At 44.6% G+C, this 14,250-nt stretch overlaps 1 protein-coding gene across 2 annotated transcripts; it reads left to right on the top strand.

The window, feature by feature from the left end:
* Window positions 1-231: 231 nt before the first annotated feature.
* LOC111975878 (protein NDNF) lies at window positions 232-13,722 on the top strand. Of its 2 annotated transcripts, none has more exons than XM_024004545.2 (4): window positions 232-610; window positions 7,345-7,548; window positions 8,265-8,389; window positions 11,600-13,722. In XM_024004545.2, the coding sequence occupies exons 2-4, from the start codon at window positions 7,349-7,351 to the stop codon at window positions 12,997-12,999; spliced, it is 1,725 nt and encodes a 574-aa protein (XP_023860313.1). In that variant the 5' UTR covers window positions 232-610; window positions 7,345-7,348; the 3' UTR covers window positions 13,000-13,722. The 2 variants fall into 2 exon arrangements, with proteins under 2 accessions (XP_023860313.1, XP_070303723.1); XM_070447622.1 differs by lacking the exon at window positions 232-610 and adding an exon at window positions 3,113-3,240.
* The last annotated feature ends 528 nt before the right edge of the window (window positions 13,723-14,250 follow it).

The following is a 14,250-nucleotide window of genomic DNA, read 5'->3' as shown; positions in this document are numbered from 1 at the left end:
GATTCAACCTCACCACGTCGATTTTTTGTTGTTGTTGAAATTAGGTGGAAATGACGTTGATTCTGCCATTTTTTGCACAGTGGGTTGTTATGACTATAGCAATTCAAAGTAGTCCTAAAGGTGCTTTTGAAATATAGGTTTTTCATTCATAAAGTGATGTCAGTTTGARTCCGTGTCTGTGATAGGTCCGTTGCTGGTTCTGCCTGGTCTCTGGTTGTTTTTTTACTTGTTGGGGCTGTGGTGTCCAGGGGGAGGAGTGGGCCGGTTCTCGGAGTGCTCCTAGGGAAGCGCATAGACAGAAGTTCGCATCAGTTTGTCTTCCAATTCAGTCGGTCCAGTCTCAATAGCAGCCACACGGCAGGGGACGGACGCGCTGCCAGAACTCAGGATACACAGACAAGGTTCAATCCTCCAGAACTGCCAACACGCACCACAGCTGTAGTCCGATTATCACCACACCAGAACTGACTCGAGGAATCTATCGAACACTGAAAAGGACACATTTATTGTATTTTTTGTTTGATTTAGTTTTTTTATTGTGTTGGTCTCAGAAGTGTTGAGCTGGTTGAGAGAACTTTCCAACTTGTTTTATCATCCCTAAATCTGAAAGGTAAGACTGAGGCTCATTCACAAAATATTTTATATTTAGGCTATCCATATGATCACTGCTTTATATACATGTTCCATGAAGTGAACTTATGATAAACCACATCGATAAAAAACTGTTCTATAAAGCAATACGCTTGCGCTTTTGTAGCCTATTAAGTCTAAATGGTTTGTGGAGAGACTTTGTGGAGAGACTTTTCCATAAAAAAGAAAAACAGAGAGGGACTCTCCGAATAAAGAACGCTGCTTTGAAACGTCTGCCAAATAGAGGGGAAGGGGTTTTGTGGTTTACAACTCCGGGAAGTTAAGGATTTCAAAACACATTTCAATCAAGCCTGGGCTCGCATGCTTTTTTAATTTGGTTCGCTTAGTTTGGCTGTATTTCACAAGGCAGGGTGAATGTCGCGTGAAAAGGATGAACCTTTGAGGGAGTTGAAAAGGACACGCGGAAGGCAGTGTCCGCGCACTCGGGGCTCTGAGTCTGGGGAACCCTGCTTTGTGCCCATAACGGAGTTCCCATKCTCTCAGGGTGACGGAGCACCCTCTAAACCCGCCAGACGCAATTCATCAATATGCGTTCTCGCCCCCTTCTATAGTACGTGGCATACATTCTCTTCACTGGCCCTTTTTTATAGTGGTGCTGCGGATGAACATGACACAAATGTTGGGAAAATGTTAGACTGGTCTGGGGCGTCAGTTTTGCAATAGTAGAGTTTTCGTTTTACCAATGAGCAAGCCCACGCACCTGCAAGTAGCCTACCGCTATCCTGCTCTGATTCCTCACCCACACTCCATCTCACATTTGGGGAGCCTACACAAAATTCCCTCTTAAAATCAGGACAAAGTAGCCTACTGCTATTGAAATGTATGAAAAGTAGTAAACATAATTTTTTGTTGCCTTTTTACATAATTACTTATTAATTTGTCTCTCGCGTTGTTTTTAGACAGGCTACTATCTTATTGTAAATAATAACATGTATTTAAGTTGATTTATATATATATATATATATATATATATATATTATTGATAAAAAGTGTTATTCGTTTAAAATATATATTTGTAGCCTATATAAAATATAGGCAATATAGACTGGGAATTTGAATAACTCTATTTAGTAGCAGAGAGAAGCCTCCCGTACTTTCTCAGGAGAATGAATAATTAACAAAAGTATGAAAATGGGAAGGTCTGTGTTGCATACCGTAACTAAACAGTGATTTGCATATGAAAACTCCGACTGAAAGAATTCCGCCAGTGTTGCTACAGCCATTTATGCGTCCGGAGAAGTGACGGGCTGCAGTGTATATACAGTCTCCTCGTTGCCTTTGCTTTGTGCGGACCGCTGGAGTGGGATGTCACGTCCAGAGTCGTTGCTGGAAGATTAAGGCCATAGCGACAGGTTTTTATTCCCTTCCTTAAATTATTCATCATATCCACATCCTCTCCCAGTGTCCAGGACATTCACKCTGCAAAGCCCTCATTATGCCTCCTCAGATGGACACAAGCAGAGACAGTGCCATCAGACTGATGGCCGTCTCTCTCCTGAAGAAGGGGTCTGTGCTCTCTGTCCAGCGGATACATGATTGACTCCTTTCCCACGATGCTGGTCCATGCCCTTATCGTTGATATGCTGATTGGCAGAGAGTGGACGATTTCTTTCCCATTGTGCTTTTTGTAGGGCTAATCTTGTGTGATCTGCCCTTCATTCACAATGACAGCAATGAATTGCACATCAGTCAGAGCTGCACCCCTAATTTGACTGGCTCATTTGTAGCGCAGTAATAGAAACTGCCCCTGCGACCTGACATGCTCCACCATGCATCATTCCAGGATGCARTGCTAACTGCAGGCCTCACTCAGAAATGAACCATAAAACAGAGAGACAGAGCGAAAGGCAAGGATGGAAAATACAGTAGGCTCCCCTTTCTGAACATACTATTTTGCCAGGAGCAGCAGCATAGTCTTTGTGGGCTGATGATGATGTAGATAGTTTAGAGACAGAATGTGAAGGATAATGTAGACTTATACACACTCTGGGTGAGAGGAATTTGACRGTTTAGAAGACACACACACACATGCAAATAAACTCACATTCTGCGCAGAAAAAAGTTCTGCTCCTGGACAGAGGCCCTAAACCTCAGTCTCTACCAATTCATTAATGAGCTGTTTGGCTCTCCAAGAGCACCAGACCTACTCTGGGTTTGGCTGTCCATCAGCATGGGCCCAGGTTATGTGTGGTTGGTTCCATCTCAGGCTCTGAGCCCTCAGCTCTGCCTGCCTGTCTGTATCCCCAATCCCCCGGTTGGCCCTGAAGTGACAGCACATCAGTGATGGAGTCTGCTACCAAAGACCTACTGACCATAAATCTGCTGTCAGAGAGGTTTTACGAAAACACAAAGCGGCTCCAGGTCCTGTGAACCCTGCCAGGCGTCTCTTTGGGAGGAATCCCAAATGTCTCTTTATTTGTGTTGAAATTAGTGTCTTTTTCCCTCCTGTCCTGCTAATGAGCTCCATGTGGGAGCAGGCAGGAGGTTCACCCGTCCTGACAGAGAGACATGGAGCTGGGGCCGGGAGGCTGGAGGGAGGATGGAGCTGCAGGACTGGGGCTGGGGCTGGGGCTGAGGCTGCAGAAGGAGGTAGGCAGGGCGACCCAAAGAACACATTGGAGGGATGGAGAGACGGAGGGGGGATGTGGCAGTGTAAGGGATGCCTAGTATACACACTTGCAGGCACGCATGGCCGCACGGACACAGGCAGGCAAGCAAGCACACAGACATGCACACGCACAATCTTCCTTTACATACACATGCTTATACATTCACCCATGTGAGCACATTCATATACACATGCACGCTGAGGTCCTCACACACACTCCACATGGTTCTTTCATGTTGGACAGTTGGAGGGTAGGACTACTGTAGTGCCCTGTGAATGACAGGTGCAAGCTGCTCTGTTGTGCATACATGTTCGCTGTCACTCAGAAATGGCTCTATACACAGAATATATGTGCTAGTCATCAGTGTGTGCTGGCTTCACATTGACTGACTGCTGGAATACCAGCTCAATCACRCACACTGACTCACCAACTGGTATCAAACAGCACACACACCAATAACCACAACAAACACCTACATCCTACAACCAAACTGACCATTCACGGGATGACTTCTTCAACATCTCAGTTTGATGTATGGATTGATTGAGTAAATGGTTGATTGATTAGTTGATGAGATTATTCTTCACTTTGCTTTAATCTTAGTTGATGCATTTATATGAACGAGATGATTTGGTGCTATTCCAACGACTCTCCACCTGGGAGGTGATAGTATAGTTAGTCTATTGTGTTATGTAATATTGTTTTCTGGCTAAATAGTCATTCACGTAGTTCTGTTAAAGGCATGATAAAGGCACAGAGTGAACACTGCATGGTTCATGTTCTTGTTGCCATATAGGAATTCATGTGGAACTAACTGTCATCGTAAAGTCATATAATTTAGGTGGTTATTACATAGTTATTACTACAGGTTATACAGTTAAATTGTGACAGACATACTTATATTTCTATCATTAATTATGCTTTCTGCATAAGCTGTTCAGTATTATTCACTATGAAGAAAAACCATGCACAATACAGTAATTGAGTACATTGAGACATCAAGTTGTTTGTGATGAAGTAATGTGATTATGTGGCTCAGTTGCTAGGCTTGTGGGTTCGATTCCCATGGGGGACCAGTACGAAAAAGTATGAAAATGTATGCACTCACTACTGTAAGTTGCTCTGGATAAGAGTGTCTACTAAAATGGAAAAGTCATGAATAGACCATTTCAGTTTTCACATAGAAATAAGTTGCATTTGMAAAGTATTTGAAGAAACTTGAAAACATATACCAAGCAAGTATTGTTATATTCTACAAGTATTATCAGATTAACTGTTTTGTACATTATCAGACTCAAGTTACAAATGCTGGTAAACACTCAAATAGGCTTACATTTAGTCAAATTTTATTCACAAAAGTAGTGTACTGTATTAGCGGACAGATATAGACATCTTCAGCGCAGGCAATTTTTGGTTTTTCTCCCCCCTTGGCAAAAGAATCGCAGCACCCCCACCCCCAAACTACTTCCTGCGGCTATGCACAACTTCATATTTATGATGCATTAGGCTTTTTTCTTTAATGACCAAAAGTGCTTAAAGTTTTGAACAAAGTTCCAGTCGGAGTGAAACCGAAAAAATATATGAATATATAAATAAATAAATAAACGGCAGCAAAACAAAGTTGACACGATTGTGGCCGGCTCTGCCTTCAAATTATCCTCCCCCAAATTACGATCATACATTATCCCTCACTCTAATTAAACATTTGGCTTTATTTGTTCCAGATGCAGCTTTTTTGAAGTTTTATTTTGGTAAAGAGAGCTAACTCCATGGCCTGAGCAGTCTCATGCATGCACAACCATTCCAGATTCCAGCCTGTCTGTGCTGCTCCACACAACCACATGGCCCAGACATTAGCACAGTCAAATCCAACTATATTAATGTGAAGGTGTCATCTTTCAGTGGTGGCTCATACATGGGATCTGAGTCTGGATGGAGGAACGTAGCATTTAGTGGTAACACTTCTCAGACTTGGGATACTGCAGCACTTTGACCAACTCAAACCAAAGCCATTGGTTTGAATCAGTATTACCACACGCGGTGGGCAAGTTGCTTACATTGGAAACAGCACATCAAGTGCATGTTGGGTTATGCTAAATATGTTGGCAAGCAAATCTGATGGACGATACCACACTAACCATTGAGAGAGCACATATCCCATATCGAATGACATCAGTCTGATAGTGTCATTGTGTGGGCTTAGTGCAGCAGGGACTGGGAGAGTCTTCTGGGAGCCTCTGTGCTGTGTATTGGGGTCCCTGTAGAGCTCTGCACATACCACCTCAGCGCTGTCTTGAGTATTAATAGACATTTCTTTGTTCCGCCCGACACGCTTCTGAAATGGAATGAGACAAGCTGAGGAGCTAAGGATCTCCTCTCGTGTGAGTCAAACCTCAAAGTACCACTTAGAAGGCTTTCCTCCGCCTCTCTGAAGTCTGACAGGATGATGGGAGGCTCAGCTCAGGCACGAGGGGAGATGGACACACTGACAGGAGCTGTCGAGGGCTTTTCTCTGTATTGTGTTTTAAAAGGAAGATAATGTAGTAATGAAGCCATGTTTGTAGCATGGACGCATGACCAGCTTTGGGTTCTCTGGTTTGACTTATGTCTCTCCAGAGGGAGGGAGGAGAGGAAGGAGAGAATGTCTGTTTGACAAGGACAGAAAGAGGGTGGGATAGAGATTACTGTACATGTGTGTGAGAGAGAAGAAAAAAAAGATGAGCTATATTTGTGGGAAAAAATACATGGAGAGCTAGGGTGGAAGAGAAAGAAGGAGAGAGAAAAGGAGGACAAGGAAGAGAGAGGGAGAGAGAGGGAAGAGGGGTCATTAAAAGGACACACTCTCACTTGCAGTAAATGGCAGTATCTGGCTAATCTACCATCATTACCCTGATTAAATCAGCCGGGATTTGGCTTTCCCATCAGCTGCAATCAATGTGGTCAAATCAATAGACAGAGGATATCTCTGTGTTCCTGAGCCTCAGTAAGCTGCATAGACCCGTGTACTGAGTCACATCCCATAGCTGTTAGAGATATCTACTGAACAGTACACTGTAGCTACCAGTGCCACTCTTTCCTCCTCTTCTATCCCCTTAAATGTAGTTTCTCTCTTTTTGTCTGCCTTCCACTCTCTTTTTGCAAGAGATGGGGCATCTATCTCTCCATCTCTGTCTCTCACTTTCCTCTCTTTGGCAGCATGTTACTGGTTTCCCTTCCATTCTGAGACTTAACAGGCAAGATTGGAAACACATTTTCAAGTTCTTCTTCCAAGTATTGATTGAAAGATTTCCAATATTCACTACACTCTTTAAAAAAAGGTGCTATTGTAACGATCGTGTGGAGGATTGACGGACCAAAACGCAGCAGTAGGAAAATAAGCCATCTTCTTTTTTATTAAGAAGAAGGAGAACCGAAAAAAAAACACTTACAAAACTAACAAAACAAACAAACGACCGACCGTGAAGCTAATAAACGTAGTGCACATACAGGCTACAAACGTTCAGACATAGACAATTACCCACATCAAACGAAAGCCTATGGCTACCTTAAATAGGGCTCCCAATCAGAGACAACAGAAATCAGCTGTCTCTAATTGGGAACCCATTCAGGCAACCATAGACTCTCCTAGACAACTTAYACCCAACATAGACACAGCTAGACACATACACTCAACACAAACCCATACACTACATCCAACACCCCCTTTACCATATAACCACCCAAAACCGATAAAACACAAACATTCCCCATGTCACACCCTGACCTAACTAAAATAATAAAGAAAACAAAGAATACTAAGGCCAGGGCGTGACAGCTATCTAGAACCTAAAAGGGTTATTCGGCAGTCCCCATAGGAGAACCCTTTAAAGAACCCTTTTGGTTCCAGGTGGAACCCTTTTCAGTTCCATGTAGAACCCTTTACACAGGCTTCTACATGGAACTCAAAAGAGTTCTTCCTGAAACCAAAAAGGGTTCTACTATGGGGACAGCCGAAGAACCTTTTTGGAACCCTTTTTTCTAAAGAGTGTACTTTGGCATTTCTAACTGTTCTGACATTCYTGCATTACTATTTTGTGTGTTACAGGAGGATGAGGCTGTGCTTGGGACCTCAGGGCTGGCCTCTGGGCCTGGCACTGGTGCTGGGGGTTGTAGTTGGCCAGAAGCTGCCCACGCGAGATGAGGGCCTGTTCCAGATGCAGATCAGAGACAAGACCCTGTTTCATGATTCCTCCGTCATCCCAGACGGCGCTGAGATCAGTGGATACTTGTTCAGGGACACACCTAAAAGGTAACGATTCCAGGTCTATAGCAATACGCAAGTTGACGTTTATTGCCATAAGTTTTGTCCTGGAGGCAGAACTGAGCGATTTCCCTGTAGATAGGCCAGCTACAAAGTCAAAATTGGCTATATTGTAAAAGTTCAACAAAGCTTTTTGGTCTTCATTTAAGGTTATGGTTAGGAATTAGGGTTAGCAGTGTGGTTAAAGTTAGGGTTAAGGTTAGGGTTAGGTTTAAAATCAGATTGTATGACTTTGTGGCTGTGCTAGCTGGTGACCTCCAGAACAAGATTCATGACAAAAAACACTAACCTGCTATAAATACAGCCATCACTATCAACAACCATTATCAACATGTAGGTCTATTGCTCCAAACATGTACATGTACTGTATGTCTTATCTTACCAAATACATGAGACCAGGTTGTGTTTGATCGAAAACAAACAGCATTGTAGCCTTCCCACACTAAATAGCACTGTAGGCTATGTATGATGACTTACTGTAAGTGGATGCATTGGGAATATGGAATGCATTGTAATGGATAATAGGATGAGGAAATGCATTATAGATGAGAAAGAGATGTTCATGTTATTGAGATAATGTCTGCTAAAAGAGACTCAGGTCATTAGCACTCGGAGACAACCATAGAGTGACCATAGATGATTTCAGTAGTTAAACCTGTAGTTAACCCTATCATTTACCTGGGCACTACTTCTTGTTCCTGCAGGTACTACTTTGTGGTGGAGGAGGACAACACCCCGATGTCTGTGACGGTGACACCATGTGATGCTCCTCTGGAGTGGAAGCTCACTCTGCAGGAGCTGCCTGATGAGGCCAGCGGAGAGGGATCAGGTAAACACCAATTAGACTATATATACAAAAGTATGTGGATTCGGCTATTTCAGCCACAGCTGTTGTTGACTGGTGTATAAAATCGAGCACACAGCCATGCAATCTCCATTGATGAACATTGTCAGTAGACTTTCAACGTGGCACCATCATAGGATGCCACCTTTCCAACAAGTCAGTTCTTCCAATTTCTGTCATGCTAGAGCTGCCCYGGTCAACTGTAAGTGCCGTTATTGTGRAGTGGAAACGTATAGGAGCAAAAACGTCTCAGCCGCGAAGTGGTARGTGGCACAAGCTCACAGAATGGGACCGCTGAGTGCTGAAGCGCGTAGTGCGTGAAAATYGTCTGTCCTCGGGTGCAACACTCAGTTCTTAGTTCCAAACTGCCTCTGGAAGCAACGTCAGCACAATAACTGTTTGTCGGGAGCTTCATGAAATGGGTTTCCATGGCTGAGCACCCGCACACAAGACTTCGATCACCTTGTGCAATGCCAAGCGTCAACTGGAGTGGTGTAAAGATCACCGCCATTGGACTCTGGAGCAGTGGAAACGTGTTCTCTGGAGTGATTAATCATGCTTCACCATCTGGCAGTCCTGACGAACTAATCTGCGTTTGGCGGATGTCAGGAGAACACTACCTGCCCCAATGCATAGTGCCAACTGTAAAGTTTGGTGGAGGAGGAATAATGGTCTGGGGCTGTTTTTCATGGTTCGGGCTTGGCCTCGTAGTTCCAGTGAAGGGAAATCTTAACGCTACCGCATACAATGATATTCTAGACGAGATTCTGTGCTTCCAACTTTGTGGCAACAGTTTGGGAAAGGGCCTTTCCTGTTTCAGCATGACAATGCCCCCTTGTGCACAAAGCGAGGTCCATACAGAAGTAGTTTGTCGAACGGTGTGGAAGAACTTGACTGGCCTGCACAGAGCCATGACCTCTATCCCATTGAACACCTCTAACACATCGGTGCCCGACCTCACTAATGCTTTTGTGGCTGAATGGAAACAAGTCCCTGCAGCAATGTTCCAAGATCTAGTAGAATGCCTACCCAGAAGAGTGGAGGCTGTTATAGCAGCATAGGGGGGACCAACACCATATTAATGCCCATGATTTTGGAATGAGATGTTCAACGAGCAGGTGTCCACATACCTTTGGTAATGTAGTGTATATGGGAATTCATATAAATATGATTTATGGAACTATTAGCTAATGTAAATGGGACTATTACAATGTAATTATGTGGTAAAACGTGCAATATATGATTAAGGTACAACAAATACATAAACAATCATTTCAGAAATGTATCAGGATGAACAGTAACTAGCATTAACATTTTATTGACGTGGTTTTGGATCAAATTGTAAAGACACTCTACATTTTGTTGTGGTTGGGCAGCGTTGGCGGTCTGCTTTTTTGCTGTGGTTGTGGTATGGTTATTAACTAACACAGTGTATGATCTGACCACACTTGATGTCTGGATTGACCACACCTGATGTCTGTAGTCTGTGAAAAGGGCACAGAGCTCTGAGTAGAAGAGACTGCCCTTGGCTGGTTGGTTGGCTGGTTGGTTGGCTGGCTGGCTGGCAGACAAATACAGTGTATAAGTAGAATGTGATTAAGCCTTCTACATTAATCCCCCATAAACATCTTTAGATAGCTAGGTACAATAATCCCCTTGTACACTACTAACATATACTCCTTATGCCCTTAAAATGGAATACTTTTCCCCTCTCTCTCTCTTCTCTCTCTCTCTCTCTCTCTCTGCTCTCTCCTCTCGTCTCTCTCTCTCTCTCTTCGCATCTCTCTCTCTCTCTCTCTCTCTCTCTCTCTCTCTCTCTCTCTCTCTCTCTCTCTCTCTCTCTCTCTCTGTCTCTCTCTCTTCGTCTCTCTCTCTCTCTGTCTCTCTCTCTGTCTCTCTCTCTTTCTCTCTCTCTCTCTCTTCTCTCTCTCTTCTCTCTCTCTCTCCCTCTCTCTCTTTCTCTCTCTCTCTCTCTTCTTTCTCTCTCTCTCTCTCTCTCTCTCTCCTCTCTTCCTCCCCTCTACCTCTCCCCTCTCCTCTCTTCTCTCTCTCTCTCTCTCTCTGGGTCTTCCTCCTCTCTTCTTCTCCTGTCTCTCCTCTTCTCTTCTTCCTGTCCCTCTCTGCATCCCTCGTCTCTCGTCTCTCCGTCCGCTCGCCCATCCGGCCTCCGTCCCTCCCGTCTCTCCTCTCTCTCCCTCATCATCCTTCTTTCTCCTCTCCTCTCGTTCTTTCCCTCCTCTCTCTCCCCTCTCTCTCCCTCTCATCTCTCCTCTCTCTCTCTCCCCTCTCATTCACACACACACTCGGACTCTCTCTCTCCATCTGGACAGTGTCTTTGAAACACAAAAAATCTATCAACTCCCTCAAGCCCAGTCCCATTAGAGCACAGACATGGACTGCAGCGGTGGTTTTAGAGTGTGCATAATGTGAGGGTGTGAAAGTACATGTGTGCACGTGTATGACTATGTGTATGCACGTGTGTCTCTGCCAATTAATAAATGGGCTTTTTGCCTGATACTTCCTACTTTTTTGATGTTCACTGTCCTAATATATTACAGAATAGAGACTAAATACTGTAACACAGTAATGTGCTACATATGTGCTACACATGGCATCTTAACGTAGACCAAGGAGCCATTCACATATAGGTAGAAGGCGATGTGTGTGCACGAGTTTCCAGTGAACACTGTAAATACACAAATGCACAACTTCTCTATCTATTCATCTGTTCTCTCCTCTGTTTGCTGAATGTCTCAGCCTCAGAATGGAACTTTTATCCTTTCTTTAGAACACCGTTCAGCCCACTCTCTGGATGACAAACATAATATTATGGTTCTAAGCACAACTGAAATAAGGGCTGGGCCTCTTTGTAGCAGAACTTCCCAGGAAGGGCCAAGTGAATATTGGCCTGTGATCTTTTGGGATGTTTAGAGATGTTTAGAGTGAAAGCATGGCTGCTGGCTTGTGAGGGGCTAATTGTCTGGCTCGGAGAGAGCTTCACCATGACCTCACCAGGATCAACACTTTAAATGGGTAATTATTTGCCACCTATGGAAATTATTTTACTTCAGGACCAAACATAAAAAATAAAAACATTAGGGGATGTTAACAAAAAATATCTCAGGAGATGATGTGGTTGCTGTGATATGAAAATAAGTAATGTTAAGTCTTCTTGTGTCGCTGTGTGCTTTCCAGGTAAGCCGGAGCCCCTGGACCAGCAGAAGCAGCAGCAGGTGACAGTGGATGAGGGCACAGAGCTCTTCTCCTACAAGGGGAATGATGTGGAGTCTTACGTGGCAACCAGCTCTCCCTCCGGCCTCTACCAACTGGAGATGCTCTCCACAGAGAAGGACAGCAACTTCAAGGTGTACGCCACCACCACCCCAGAGTCTGACCAGCCCTACCCCGAGCTGCCCTACGATCCCCGTGTGGACGTCACCGCCCTGGGCCGTACCACTGTCACTCTGGCCTGGAAGCCCACCCCCACGGGTGTTCTGATGGGCCAGCCCGTCCAGTACTGTGTTGTCATCAACAAGGAGCACAACTTCAAAAGTCTGTGTGCTGCCGAGGCTAAGATCAGCGCTGACGATGCCTTCATGGCCGTTCCAAAGCCAGGCCGGGACTTCAGCCCCTTTGACTTTGCCCACTTTGGCTTTGTCCGCTCAGACAATGACTTTAACAAGGACCGAGGTCTCACCAGCAACAAGATCTCCCGCTCCTACACAGCCAAGCCCAAGGCCTCGGACATTCAAAAAGTCTGTATTGGCAACAAGAACATCTTCACCGTGTCGGACCTGAAGCCGGACACTCAGTACTACTTTGACGTATTCGCTGTGAACTCTGCCACCAACACCAGCACCGCCTACGTGGGCACGTTCGCCCGCACTAAGGAGGAGGCTCGGCAGAAGACGGTGGAGCTGAAGGACAGCAAGGTGTCTGATGTCTTCATCAAGAGGAAGGGGAGTAAGTTCCTACGCTTCGCCCCGGTCTCCTCTCATCAGAGGGTCACTCTGTTCGTGCACGCCTGTCTGGACTCTGTCCAGGTGCAGGTGAGGCGTGACGGCAAGTTGCTGCTCTCCCAGAATGTGGAAGGGGTACGACAGTTCCAGCTGCGAGGGAAGCCTAAGGCCAAGTACCTGATCCGTCTGCGAGGCAGCAGGAAGGGAGCGTCCACCCTGAAGGTGCTGGCCACCACAAAGCCCAGCAGCAAGCAGCCCTTCCCCTCGCTTCCCGAGGACACGCGCATCAAGGCTTTTGACAAGCTGCGTACCTGCTCCACTGCCACTGTGGCCTGGCTGGGAACGCAGGACCGCAACAAGTACTGTGTCTACAAAAAAGAGGTGGCCGAGAGCTATGGCGAGGAGCAGCGGCGGCGTGAGCAGAACCAGTGTGCCGGGCCCGAGACACGGAGGAAGTCAGAGAAGGTCCTCTGCAAGTACTTTTACAGCCCCAACCTGCAGAAGGCCGTTACCACGGAAACCATCACAGGGCTAGAGCCGGGCAAGACCTACCTGCTGGACGTTTATGTTGTGGGCCACAGCGGTCACTCAGTCAAATACCAGAGTAAACTGGTGAAAACAAGGAAATACTGCTAAAAGACTGCATAGAATAAATCTATTATAAATATATATATTAAAAAAGTTTTATTTAACTCTAAGTGATATTCTACTAAGGAGTGGATACAGACTGACTACTCACACAGCTGATGGGCCTGTGGCAGAGACTGAACTGTTTGTAGAGAGAGATATCAACCTGTATATTTATGTTTACATTTCATTGTTGGCACGTTTTTGGGCGATCCATAGCGAGGTTCTCTGTCGCCTTTGCTTGGGGACCTAGCATCTCGTTGCCAACAGGGAGACCTCCGAGCTTCAGAAAAGAGACTGTTTCATCTTGTGTGTTTCTTTGTTGCTGCATGACTCTTGCGTTTGTCAAAATGGTTTGTTTCTTCAGTTTCAATTCCCGTTGACCTGCAGAGATACAATAGCTACCGGCCTTGTATAGTTCTCTCAGTGCATTATTCACATTTAGGATAGATTTAAATTATTTTATACTTCTTTGCCTCTTTTGGTTTGATTGTTTGATTTATTGGTGATGATGACTATTACATTTATGAGGAAGTAATTCAAAATCTATGAGGAAATTGTCATTGTGGAGACATTCCCTTGTGCATCTCAGCCAGGGTGCACTCTAGAGCCCGTCTGTAAATGTGTTCTGTGCTGGAGCTCTCTGTTATCACTGTATCACCGTGTTTGTCACATGTACAGAGTTGTCCTGCCAATATTCATGTACATAAACACTAAATATAGAACAAGTAATCCCTGTGTCACCCTGGGTGTCATGTTCTTCTGTGGGCTAGTTAACATCACATAGATAGATGCAGGGTGTCAGACAGCAGTGTATCAGCAGAAAGGAGGATATATAGTGTTTATAGATTTACATATGTCCTCGTAAGCATAACATGATCGTTGACATAAACGATTACTGACATGTAAGAACATTTTATTATGGACATAATGCATCAGATGAATGGGACTGACGGAGTGAATTATTTGGAGGAATGTATTTGAATGATGGTAAATGTTGTTATATTGCCGGTGTCAAAAGTTCTCAAAGGTACAGGTGTAGGATCTTCATTTGATCAAACTGTTGCCGGAGAACTTTCCTGCAATGCAGTGTATTTGAGGTTTTAAAAGGCTTCTGTAGTTTGTAATTTCCACTTATAAATATCAGACTTGATTTTCCCTTACAAAAAAATGTATCAGCCTCTACAAAAATGTCCATTAATTATAATCCACATAATAATTTTGTATTTATTTTATTTCACCTTTATTTAACCAGGTAGG

This window comes from Salvelinus sp. IW2-2015, linkage group LG16 (assembly GCF_002910315.2).
Source record: "Salvelinus sp. IW2-2015 linkage group LG16, ASM291031v2, whole genome shotgun sequence".
Taxonomy (NCBI): Eukaryota; Metazoa; Chordata; class Actinopteri; order Salmoniformes; family Salmonidae; genus Salvelinus; species Salvelinus sp. IW2-2015.
Note: the sequence above shows the minus strand (reverse complement) of the source record. Positions and strands in the feature narration are given on the sequence as shown.